The sequence below is a fragment of the Ursus maritimus genome, unplaced genomic scaffold, assembly GCF_017311325.1.
Source record: "Ursus maritimus isolate PB19 unplaced genomic scaffold, ASM1731132v1 scaffold_4, whole genome shotgun sequence".
NCBI classification, from domain to species: domain Eukaryota; kingdom Metazoa; phylum Chordata; class Mammalia; order Carnivora; family Ursidae; genus Ursus; species Ursus maritimus.
In genome coordinates, this window is record NW_024426552.1 from 64,575,556 (window position 1) to 64,588,053 (window position 12,498).

Below are 12,498 nucleotides of genomic sequence, written 5' to 3' on the forward strand. Positions count from 1 at the left end.
CTTGATAGCTAAGGGACAGGGTTGGGAAAAAGACTTGTTTTCCACTATTTATCACCTGTGCCTTTTAAATTTAGTACCATGTGCAGGTATGACTTAATCAAATTTTTTTAACTAGAAAGAGAGATTATAGTCTAGAAGGGAAGAAACCTAACAGACACGTTTAGCCCAAAGCCGTGTCCTGAGTGCTATGGGAGCAGAGAGGAAGGGTGTCTAGCGTAGCCCAAACGGATCAGGAATGGCTTCTAGACCAACCACCCCCAAGGAAGAAATTTCTGCTATTGGACCACAAATAGCTGTGCATCTTGTCCTGAGCATTGGCTTGTTTTATTCTAATGGACAAATCTGTAAATTAATTCACCAATGAGGTTTTCATTTTCACTTTGGCTGTTAAAAAGATATAGGCCAAACCTGTGACCTGAACCATGCAAGGTGGGCAGATTTCTAAATGGCAGATATTTAGCATTGGACTTGTATCAGGCTCTATTTTATATTCTTGCATTTGGTTTGCTTTTTAGCTGTTTCTAATTTTGGTCATTCTAAGCCACTCTATAGCCTTTTTGGTCTAAGTTGGAGTAAGTGGGTGAGTGAAGAGCGAGGGAGGAAGGGAGAGGAAGAATGGGAGGATAGAAGTTATAAAGCAATACCTGCTGCTTTCCTTGGCTCATCATGTTCTCAAAGTGGGGTCCTTAGACCAGCGGCACCACATCACCTGTGAGTTTGTTGACAAGGGTTTCACTGAGCCTACTAAATCAGAATCTCTGTGGACAAAGCCCAGACAACGGCTTTAACATGATCTTCCAGGTGATTCTTAGGCACAGTAAAGTTTGAGAATCACAGGCAAGTCGATCTCTAAACATAAATATTCTTCATTTGCCCCATCACACCCATTGTCTTGGTCAAAATAAGTAATGCTAGCTACTCCAATAAACAATCCCCCAAATTTCATTAGCTTGTCACAATAAAAGTTTATGTTTTGCTCAAGTCACAGTCCAATATGGATCACTTTAGGGTGGAAAGAGCTGCTTTATTAATTTGTTCACCAACCCAGCTTCCTTTCAGAGTGAGGCTTTGACATCCCCTAGGGCCTTGGACTCCTCCTCTGAATTCTCTGCATCCAAGAAGAAAGGAGAGGGAGGAAAGAGAGAGAGCCTTCAGTGGCAGGTCTGGAAGTAACCCCAGTCTTTTCCATCCACAATTCCATTGGCCAGAACCCAATCACGGCCCCCCACATGGCCCACCTAACTGCAGGGGAGGCTGGGATGTAGGGCTTATCTGTGGAGTTAGAAGGAAAAGGAAATGACCTTAGTGAACACATAGCATGGGCCTAAGTGAATCCCAAGCTCCACTTATGTTTTGGTTTTTAGTCATTTTCTAATCAAGTTTTATCTTTTCTTTTCTAACTCTAGCACTATGGGACTGAGTAACATTCTCCTTGGGATGGCCCTCCTGATCTCTGGTAAGAACCTTTTGGCTTTATAAAGTCCTAGATCCTTCTATGTTTCCTGATGAACTGGCCACTGCAAGCCCAGGCCTGAGACTTGGTGGTTTTACTTATTTCTATCCAGTGTTGCATAACACCACACGCAAAACAACAACAACAACAACAACAACAACAACAAAAACCAAAAAACGCAACTTTCCTGGAGAAGAAAGAAGCATCATGATGGAGAACAGGTATCTCAGCTGATGGCAGGTCTAGCCTGGGATGGTGCCCCACCCCTCTCTGCATCCTCCCCTCTGCCATCTTACTCCCATGGTACTGGATGCACAAAGTAGGGTAGACTGGCCTGTCCAGCAGCACCCAGGGAGCTAGGGGAAGTTCCCTGCTCTGACACCCCTGAGGCTTAACTCTTTTGCTCCACATGTACTTCCTTCTGGTCTTCTCTGTTCCCACTCCTGGCATTCTCAGGCTTTTAGAAAATAGCCAATGGGCTTCTAAAAGCCTTCCATTAGGGAACATTGGTTTCCATGTTCCCTACCTTCCCTCTCCTCCTCCACAGGCTTCCCTACAAGTCGATGCCCATAGATCACAGTTGCCCCTGCTTACGGAGCAATCAAGGGAGGATCAAGAAGCCCAGCCCCACTACTCCCCACTTCACTGCACTTCAGCTAGCTAGCTGCATCAGCCGAGTCACCATGAAGTGAATGAAGCTGAGCTTCAGTGTTTCTCACTTACACAAGCCCTTTCCGAAGTCCCCTTCAAGCCTCCATTGGGGGCCCTACCAGTGTGGTCACATGTCTTATTCTTTGGTAAAATCTTCATAAGTATGATATTTTAACCACAATAGTTAAGACCACTGTCTCTTTCCACTACAACTTTTCCCTTCATCACATTCTCCCTCTGTTGGGTGGCATGGTAGTGGCCACAAGCATTTTGTACTTGAATTCTATATTCTCTCTTAAAGAGCACCCCACCCACCCACCCCCCAAGAAAGAAGTTTTAGAAGAGTCAGCCTCACAAAACTCAGATCTTCCCTGTTTGCTGCTCCTCTCTGAGTTTCAGTTTCTTCATCTATAACCTGGGGTTGGCTGAGGTTCCTGCCACACATCCTGTGACTGGGTGCCTTTAGTTTCTTCTCTCCCGCCCTTTCCTGGTGCACATCTTCCCCACTCTCAGTGCTGAGAGGGAAGCCATTCCAGTCTTGATATGGGGCCGACAGAGGGTGAGGGGTGAGCCTGAGCTCGGCCACAGCAGCAGGCAGGCTGCCCCTGACTAACTGGCCGGCCCATGAGTTCACATCCTCCAGATGGCTATGCACCAGGCCCTTGGCCGCTGTCCTCATGCCTGCTGTGTGTGGCAAAGAGTCAAGGCTCTAGGGAGAGATGCTCCCTCCGAATGATGCTGGCTGGGACAGGCCTTTTGTGATTTCTGTTTTCTGCTTAGCACCTTGGAGCTCATTGAGTCCCTGAGCGTATGTCTATAGATGTGCTAACCAACCACTTCACTAATATAGGTCAGAACAGAAGCTTCTACTTAGCAGGGCCAATGACCTGCTAGCTTTAGCTCTTGGGGATGCAAACTGTACTTGTGAGGAAGAAGATAAGACAAGGCTCTGGAGAATGTTATCCAGCAGAAAGCCTTTCCCATTCCACTTCCTATTCTGTTGACTTGACAAATACTTAGATGTAGCACTTTGTGCCAGGTACTGTTCTAAACATTTTATAAATGATAACTTATTTAAATATCATAATAACTTGCTGCTTTAGGTCTTATGATTTACCATTTTATAGATGTGGAAAGTAATGCCCAGAGAGGTTAAGTAATTTGTCTAAGATCAACTTGGCTAAGGAGTAGCAGAGCTTAGATTCACCCCACGCAGTGTAGATTCAGCATCTGTTCACTTCACCTGGACTTTATACTGCTTCTTCCAACTCTTGCTCATGAACTAATCATAAGTGGTAGGATTTGTTCCGTACAGACCCAAACAACTTTGGTGGATAATGTCACTTATGCCTCAGCCAAGTTCACAAGCTTCTCACAAGCACATCCATCACCTTTCCTGCAGCCAGCACCTCATCTGTTCCTAATGCTGGCCCCCCACCCATTGGATTGACCAGTCTAGTTCTTATGACTTGGGGGAAAAAATGAAGAAAAATGGCCTAGAAACAAATTTTTAGAAAAGTCTGATACCATTTCCCCCCAAACTTTCTGACTCTGCACACTGAAAGTGAGAATAAAGCTGAGAAGCCCTATCGAAGCTGAGTCCAGATGTCACTTTTGTCCTTGCCTCGCCTTTGAAGTTTCAAAGTGCCCTGCTTGGATACTTCTTGGCCTTAGAAAAGAGAATTACCAATATTGAAACCTTAAAAATAACCTCCCCAAATGGTAACTGGTTAAGTTTTATGGCAGTAAAAGGATAAGTGATTATATATTTGGCAGTATAAATTTCAATACTGAGATGGTGACACCAGATTAGAACATCACATTACCAATACTTCACATGCTATTAAAAACAGCAACAACAAGAAAAACAACAAAATAGATACCATTCTTTTTTAACGAAGGAAAAGAATGAACTTGAATTTTAGCTTTCTTCTCAGGACACATCTCTGCTTACTGGGCTGCTGAGCACTGACCTGGCCATAGGCAGGCATCCAAGGGGAGAAAGGAGATGCAATTGGCCTAGTTAATCCACAACAAAAATGCAGGGCTGAATAATTTATTTGATGGCAGAGATAAAACAGTGCAGCAAAATAATTCTGTTTTTCCTCTCCCCTCATATGTTCTGCGTCCTCCCCCAGTCAGGGAAATTAGACATCATAGTTGCTGCTCCTGCCCTTGAGGTGAAAACTGGATGAGAGTTCAAGACTGAAAAGGGCTGGACAGCTTTGCAGAATTAGGTTACCATTTGTGCTTTGCATTTATAAAGGTAAAGGAACTTCTAAGTGCAACTTGCAGAGGCACCTTTAACTGTCAAGTTCTGTTTGCTGCTAGCCCAGCGCCTCCATAACTCTTTAAAGCTGGAGTCAGAGTGCTATTTGGAAAATCACTAGTTCACACGTCAGAAGGAAATTTCTTTCTAGTTTGACTTTCGATGGTGGCTCTCTTACTGTCTGGGGGTTCTCTGGGTCGTACTGCTTCCCATTTCTCTTGAACAATACCGCTGGTCCAATGAATGTAACCGGAGTGTAGCTGAAAATCTTTCTTCACTTTAAAATTCACATAAAATTAGCTCAAACCCTCATTCACATCTTATGGAAAGTTCTGCTATTTCCCCCCAGATTTTTTCAGGTTCCTAGTGGGTGATTGCATGGGGATTATGTTTATATGGTTACTCTAACTCCTATTTCCTGCTACTGTTGATAGTGGTCGCTAAAATCACCCCCTGGCAGTGAACAGATAATTCAGACTTAATTCCAAAATTTCCAAAGAATTGTCATGAAGCCTAATAGTTCTCCTATTGGAGTCACTCCTTCGTGATAAGCTACTGTTTCAGGTCTTTTGAAATACATGTATGCTACCCAGTAGGGAGTATCTTACCCTCAAAGTAATTAATCATTTTAGTAGAGTACGTTCCAAAGAGTACGGGCTGTCAGCCATGATAATTTAGTGGAAGTTATTCACCAAATAGGATAAGTGTAGGGTTGTTTGGAAGCAAGAATGAAACTGGGAACAAAGACTTTTTCTAAGTGTGGATTTATTTTCATTTATCTTGCTTGGTACTTAGAATGAATGCACTTTTGATCTGAGAACTCTTGTCCTGCTCCATTTGAATAGGGAATACAGAGGCTGCAATGGTAGGCAGACCCCTTCAGGAAGGAGCAGGAGTTTGGCAGACTGGTTTATTTTTCCTTTTTGAGAGATCTTAATATAATTTCCAGAATATGTAACTCTGGATTTTGCCCCTACCCCACCCCAGGACTGTTGAGATTTATGGAAACAAAAACAAACACTGGTAGCCCTTACTATATAGGCAAGATTTTACCTCTAGAGCTGATCTATTCCCCAGAGGTGACCTCTCTTATATTGCCAGGCCACAGGGCCAAGTTCCAGGACCTCAAAACTATGAAAACAATTTTAACACCCTCTAAGAGTATTTACCCATTCTTGGTTTCGTTTTCACTTTCTTTCACTTCTTCTTACAGAGGTCTCTATTAAAAAGTATTCAACTCCTTTCTCCATTTAAAAGTCACTTTTCTGGTTCTTACTATAAAACAACAGACTAGAGTAAAAATAGTTATATATAGTTATGATCACAATATATATGCAAATCCCTGAATATGTTTTACTCAATATTGTTTCATACATACTTTCTAAAGTTTCTAGATGATTTTCGTTTTTATAATTTTTGAAATTGCATTAGTCCCTTGAATTGAAGATATAATTTGGTTTATTTTGTGTGTGTGTGCGCATGTGTGTTTTATTCATTTAGAAGTTATGGCTTCACTGTCTTCTTTGGTTGCTAAGGAGCTTTCAATCTAATTGTCATCATTTTATAGCTATTCTTTCTCCAGTTTTTGAAGACTGAGCTTGTAAGTTTGACAAAATATTTTATGCTTTATGTTTAGCAGCCTCACCACAATATTTCTAGGTGTGGATTTATTTTCATTTATCTTGTGTGGTACTTAGAATGAACTTTTGATCTGAGGACTCATGTTCTGCTCAATTTGAATATTCACGATCTATCTCTTCAACTATTGTTTATCTACCATTCCCTCCGTTCTCTTCTCAAGAAACTCTAGAGTTTCTCAGACTGTTAATGACTCTTAATCTGTTCTTCCACATTTTTACTTCTTTCTTTCTGTATACAGCATGCCAACCGAGGGTCAGGTGGATCAGCATAGATGGGGGAAGGGGTTCTTCTCATTGTTGAGGGAGCCCAGAACAAAAGGCTCCAGCCATGTTATGGACCCTGGGGTGGGGGGTGGGGAAGGGCTGGGGTGGACATAATAAGTCATCATGAAGAAAAGTGTCTTCAAGGCTCTCCCTCCTCCCCAACGTGAGGAGGCCTCAGCAGAGGCATCTGATGAAGACCTCTACTTGAGGCCTCAGATAAAGAAATCTAGGAATGAAGGTGCCTGGTCTATGAATGTAAATATGTGAATGAGCGTGACTGGCCACAGATCTTGAGTTTTGACTACAACTCCCGTCAGGGACTGCTGTGCATGGGCTGTGCAACAAATCTGGTGTGGAGAGGACAGTTTTCCCCAGTGAAGCCTGCTAGGTAAAACCTTTGTAATTGCCTAGGATTAGGACAAAAAAAATTAACATAGGTTTTTAGCTAGAAGTTAGATTCCTCAGGAGAAACAGACAATAACCAACATACCACATCATGCCAGATTATGATAAGTATTCTGATAAAAAAAAATAAGTCAGTGTAAGAAATAAGGAGTGACAAGGATGCTATTTCAATAAGATGGTCAGACAAATCTCCCAAGGGGGTAACATTTTATGAGAGACTTATAGAAGTGAAGAAGTGACTACGAGACTATATGGAGGAAGAGTCTTCTAGGCAGGGGGATTGATATGAGAAAAGGCCTTGGATAGAATGTGCCTGCCTTTTGGAGGAATGGCAAGGAAGCCAGTGTGGCTGGAGCCGAGTAAATGAGGGAAAGAGGTTTGAAAGGTACCAGTGACCAGGTTACATGAGACCTTGTAGGCCAGGGAAGGATTTTGGATTTAGTTCTCAGTGTGATGGGAAAGGATTTAGATTTAATTTTCAGTGTGGTGGGAAGTCATCAGGGACTTCTGAACAGGAGAATTATGTCATCGGAGATACATTTTAAAGGATGATTTGGGCTTGAGGAACTAGACTTGGGTGCAAGGAGGAAAGTGGGCAATTAGGAGGCAATTGCAATTATCCAGTCAAGCAGTAATGGAGGCTTGGCCAAGGTTAGTATCTGCAGACCCAGTGAAAAATATTCCAATTCATAATCTATCTCAGTGAGGCAGAAGAATTGATGGAATGGGGGTAGGAGATGGAATGAAATGAAAAGATGGGAGGTTGTGGTAATAAGGTGAGGTGCTTGATATTGAGAGTTTTTAGGAGATATAGAGGGAGCACTTTGGTCTGGGGTCTGGTCCAAGGAGGAGATGGCTGGGGCAGAGTGGACAACAAGACCACTGGAGAGGAAGAGGACAAGAAAGTGAGAGGTTCCACACTGTGTGCATGAGGCTGAAATCACCTAGACAGGGGCAGTGAAGGAGAAGGCAGGAGAAGTTGGCTGCAGCCAGCCAGGTGCTCAGATCTTCAGTGAATAAGGGGCACCAAGGAGGAAGATGAACAGCAGCAGCCATGAGGGATTGTGGGTAGTATAGTCTGATGGCTTGCACTTTGAAGGAGTTGGCTTTTTTTTTTAACATATAAATGATGTGTTTTCCATTTTACATTATATGATGCTTCATAAATTTTAATCAATCATATCTCATAAAACATACAGTGTATTTTTATAATTTTACAAAACATATACAGATATTATGTATAATGTATAAATATATATATATATTTATTTATATAGATAATAGGATACATGGTAAGCTTGAAATGAATCAAAGCTAGTTTTAACAGAAATACCATGTAGGCCATGAAAACTCCTGAAGAACCATCCCTGCTCTACAATAGAGGATCTCTCTTTAGTTTACTATTAAAGAAAAAAAAATTAGATGACACTTGTTAAAGCACAGTCAAGAAGACTTTATCCAAGGGGTGGGAGTGCTACTGAGATAGGCATAGGGACCACTGCAGAGGGATTTTACAGTGAGGGAGAGATATTTAGCCAACTCCAAATATAGCATGGGCAGGTGGGAATTTATAGCCAAGGAGAAAGTTGGGGGCAGGGTAGGGGGCGGTCAGTGGATGGAAAATTTCTAAAGGGAAACAAGGATAATGGGCCTGAATAAATTTTGATCAAGCCAAGAGTCTCTATCATGCGTAAAAGATGATGTCTCCAAGATCTCTGGATAAATACAAAGCCATTTTTTCTTTGCTTCATACTGTCTCCTCACCCTTCTCTTACCCATATTAGAGTTCAGCTCTGGTTATCATAGTTCTACATCTCCTCAGCCACATCTGTGCAGACCCTCTCTTGGGTATTTTCTACAGATGGTTCAGATAAGTACTGACAGCAACAAGTGGGGGAACCTTTCACTGAGGTGGAGACAGGGGAGGAAGAGAGTGTCTGCTGACATATAAACAGCAGTATCCAACATAGTTAAATATGGTATCTGGAACTCTAGTGAAAGTGATTGGCTGGAAATAAGCACCTGTGAATTAATAGCTTATACTTGGCAGTTGAATCCATTGGGATAGAAGAAAAAAACCAGAGAGAGTGGAAAGTAAGGAGAAGATCAAGAACAGGCACTCAAGATAATCAGCATTTAAGGCATGATCAGAGAAAATTGACCAGGAGGTCAGAGAATGGGAAGGAGGAGAGTTTCCAGAAGGAGATAAGGCCAACACTGCGACATTCAACAGAGTGGTCAAATCACATGAGGTCTGAAAAGAGCTCTGAATTTGGCACTGATGGGAAGTCACTAACAAGCCTTGTGAGGGAAGTTTTGGCAGAGAGGTGGGGGCCAGAGGCTAGGGGTGGAGGCGGCAATTGCTACTTACTCCTTCAGGGAGTTTGACTATAAGAGAAAAAGAAACTAAAAGCAGTAGCAAAGGGAATTGCTGAAGAAACTGCTATGAGGAAGGGAGAGGGTAATAAGCAGGGTAACCAGCCCACAGAACAAATTAAATGGGACAGGAACAGATTTGTAACATCATCAGTCTGAACAATTGAATAATTTCCTCCAGTATTGCTCAAACATTTAGTTGTAAGAACAGGTATGTAGATCAACAGTGAAGTGTTCTTAGGATGAAATCTGCACAAGGAGGCAAGTTTATTGGCAAGAGAATGATTGGAAAGTTATACTATTGCTGTGCTATCTAATATGATAGCCACTAGCTCCATGTGGCTATTTAAATTTAAATTAATTAAAATTTAAAAAGATTAAAAATTCACTTTCTCAGTCACACTGGCTACATATTAAGTGCTCAATGGCTACAGTGGCTGGTGACTATCACGTTGGTCAGCACAAATATAGAACATTTCCATCATTGCAGAGAGGCCTTTTGGAAAGCACTGCACTACAGGGTCTATACTGGATAGAGCTGAGGTCTTGATGAAGTCAAAGAACAAATGTTGGAGGAAGATATCTTGTGGACAGAGATAGGTACATTGTGGCTTAAGATTTTAGGAGCAGAGCTGTTCTTGGCGAAAAGGTTCAGGGTTATGTCGTAGGAGAGGAGCTGCTTAAATAGCCTGTGAATGAAGAGCTTTGAAATGGAAAAGACCAAAGAATTTTGAAGCAAGGTTGTTGGTGAACTTATCCATGCTGAAATAGCTCAAATTGATAGTAATAGCTGGTTGGAAAGAAGGACCTTAGGTCTACTGCCAAAATCTTCAGTGACCAAGAAGTAATGACAAATGATTAGTAGCTAACAACAGTGAGAGAGGTGGGCACCTCAAAACGGGAAGGATGTTGTTGCTCAAGTTCCCTGTGAAGTGTGCTAAAACAAGCAGTGACTGAGGACAAGGGGTGTCCTTTGTTTAGGGCCAGATTTCAGTGAAAGCATAACCTTGTGGGAAACATTTGATGAAGAGGTTGAGATGCAGAAGAATTTATAACAATGGAATGAGATTTCCAGAGGACCTAGTAAAGCTTTGAAGGAAGTTTAGTAAAAGAGAAAAAACTTATGAGTACAGACAACCATAGTAACTTGAGAAAAAGATGGTTCTTGAATGTAAAAGACGTGCATTTGGGGTAGTGGCCAGGGAAGACTGAAGTACCAGGTGTAGTCAGAGATCTCCCAGGTATTGTCAGAGATCTCACAAGGTTAGAAGACTACAGTTTTTGTGTAGCATTCAAACAGTATATTGCTAAGGAATGAACTTCTCTATCTGATTAGGGAGGTGTCTAGATGGATTCTTGCACGCCTAGCTCCTGACATCATCATAGCAACCAGTTATAACTAGACCCAGACCCTTATTTTACCCAAGTCCTGGGCAAGGGAGAGAATCTCAGTGCGTACCCACCAATGGAGTCCCAGTGAGTCCAGCAGCTGGGTGACCTAAGATGTGGATTCATCATAGCAGAGGCCTGAAGCTGTTTAGGAAAAGTAGACCTTGAGCTAAATCTTTCCCATTTCATCAGGAATTAGCATGTGTACCACGTATAGCTCTGAGTGATGTCATGGAAGGCAGTAGTTGGTGAGGAACTATAGAGCATAAATTGTGAAATACTTTCAGTTCCACTCAAAATGGACCTCAGAGTGATTTCCACCCCCGAGTGAGGGGAGAAGGAGGAGGGACAGATAGGAACACATTTTTCCTATCATTACCTTCTCTGTTCTACTCTGGAGACAGAGATAGAGATCCTTTCTTGCAGCTTCGCAAACTGAGCTATTGTTAAAATGCAGATTTTGACTCAGCAGGTGTGGTGGGGGGCAGAGATTCCATATTTCTGACCAGCCCCCTGGTGATGCCCATGCCTTTAGAACACAGACCATACTTTTGATTGGTAGGTGAGGAGTGGGGCAGTCAGATGGGTATAAGGAAAAGCCCTTATAATCTTTGGGAGGGGGGACCTGAGTCAGAGAATTTAGACTGGTCTGTTATTGGAAAGAGTGGGTGGGAAGGAGAGAAGATACTGTGAGGTTCTGCAGAGAAATAGTCATAAATCAAGAAGAGAGAAGAAGCCAAAGGTGAAGTAATTTCCGATCACAGGAGGTACAATTGACTAGTAAGCAATAACAAAACGGCGACCGTTAACTGGCAGAATTTTCAACTATGAGTTTGGTTTCTCCCTTAGGTCATCTGCCCTAAAACCAGAATGAGTTTCCCCAGAGATATAGCTGCTAGAAGCTTTTACAGCAGGTGGCACTCTTACATTATCATTCAGAATTTAGCAAAGAAGTAGCAGGAGCCCCAGGACTGCCTTGTAAGGCAATTGCTGAATACAGTAAATCTTCCTTAGGTTCCCCTTTCATAGTTCCAGGTGCTCAGGTAAAATTTCCCACCACCCTCCAATAGGGGAACACATCCTGTACATATGCTGCATTTTATACTTGCCAAGTGCTTCACACAGTAAGCACAATTGCAATAGGCAGTGATTTGAACTTGTGCTGACTCTCACAGGTGCCTGAGTCTTCTTCCCTTAGAATTCAAGACCACCACCAACCCTCTTGATTGTGTTCTCACTGGGCCACTCTGTGGACAGTTCAATTTTGCCAAGTTCATGTCACTGTTTTTTGTCCTACTCCCTCTTAGAAGAGAAACCCATTGATTAGATCAATTTAATTTCTTAAAGAACACCTCAAAGGAAACTCCTCTCATCTCTCTCATCAACCTACCTCCCCTTTCCCCCTTAATGTCAATGACTCTTCACTGAAGTCTGGAATGATGACGCATTATTCAAAACCCACCCTAACATTCTCCCCAGGGCAGCATTTAACTTTCTATTAACTAAGAAACAGCATTTCCCACTAACCCTGCAATTCTCACCCACCACTGCTTAATTTCTTGGCCAACTCTCAAGTAATTCTGTGATAGAGAATAGGCCCTACAAAGCCCTATAATTGATCACATTTAAGGAGTTAGGTGGCACACATCCCTTCCACAAACTACAATATGTTCAGGGGTGGAAGCCTTTCCCTAAACTCTTCCAGCATGTCCTCCAGGGGTTGTAAAAATTTCCAGTGGCGATGCATACTGGAAAGAGCAAGTGTCTCGTACCTGGGGTTTTCCCAATACTCCAAAAGCACATCCTCACCTTCTCATCTATGATTCATTTCCAGCATTTCATTCATGTACCTTAAATGGTCTTTGACCACCACAATCCCAAAACAACCATCATATTGGCCCAGTTCTCCTTCTGATCCCTGAAAGAGCTTAGAGAGGTCACTGAAAATAGAGGCTTTGGTTGACTGTGTCATTTTCAAACTGTTTTACATCCTTGGGCAAGCTGGCCATGGAAGTAGCATTCATGAGGAAAGCTCTATAAAGGGAACTATT

General features: G+C 42.4%; 1 protein-coding gene across 6 annotated transcripts in view; it reads left to right on the forward strand.

Annotated features, from left to right (window-relative positions):
- The window catches only part of CD86 (CD86 molecule), an 84,547-nt gene that overhangs the window by 52,812 nt on the left and 19,237 nt on the right, over positions 1-12,498 (forward strand). For all 6 annotated transcript variants that reach the window (XM_040621319.1, XM_040621318.1, XM_008708174.2 and 3 more), the window contains exon 2: positions 1,407-1,456. In XM_040621319.1, coding sequence (XP_040477253.1) covers positions 1,411-1,456 — 46 coding nt within the window. In that variant the 5' untranslated portion in view covers positions 1,407-1,410. The remainder of the gene's footprint in view (positions 1-1,406; positions 1,457-12,498) is intronic.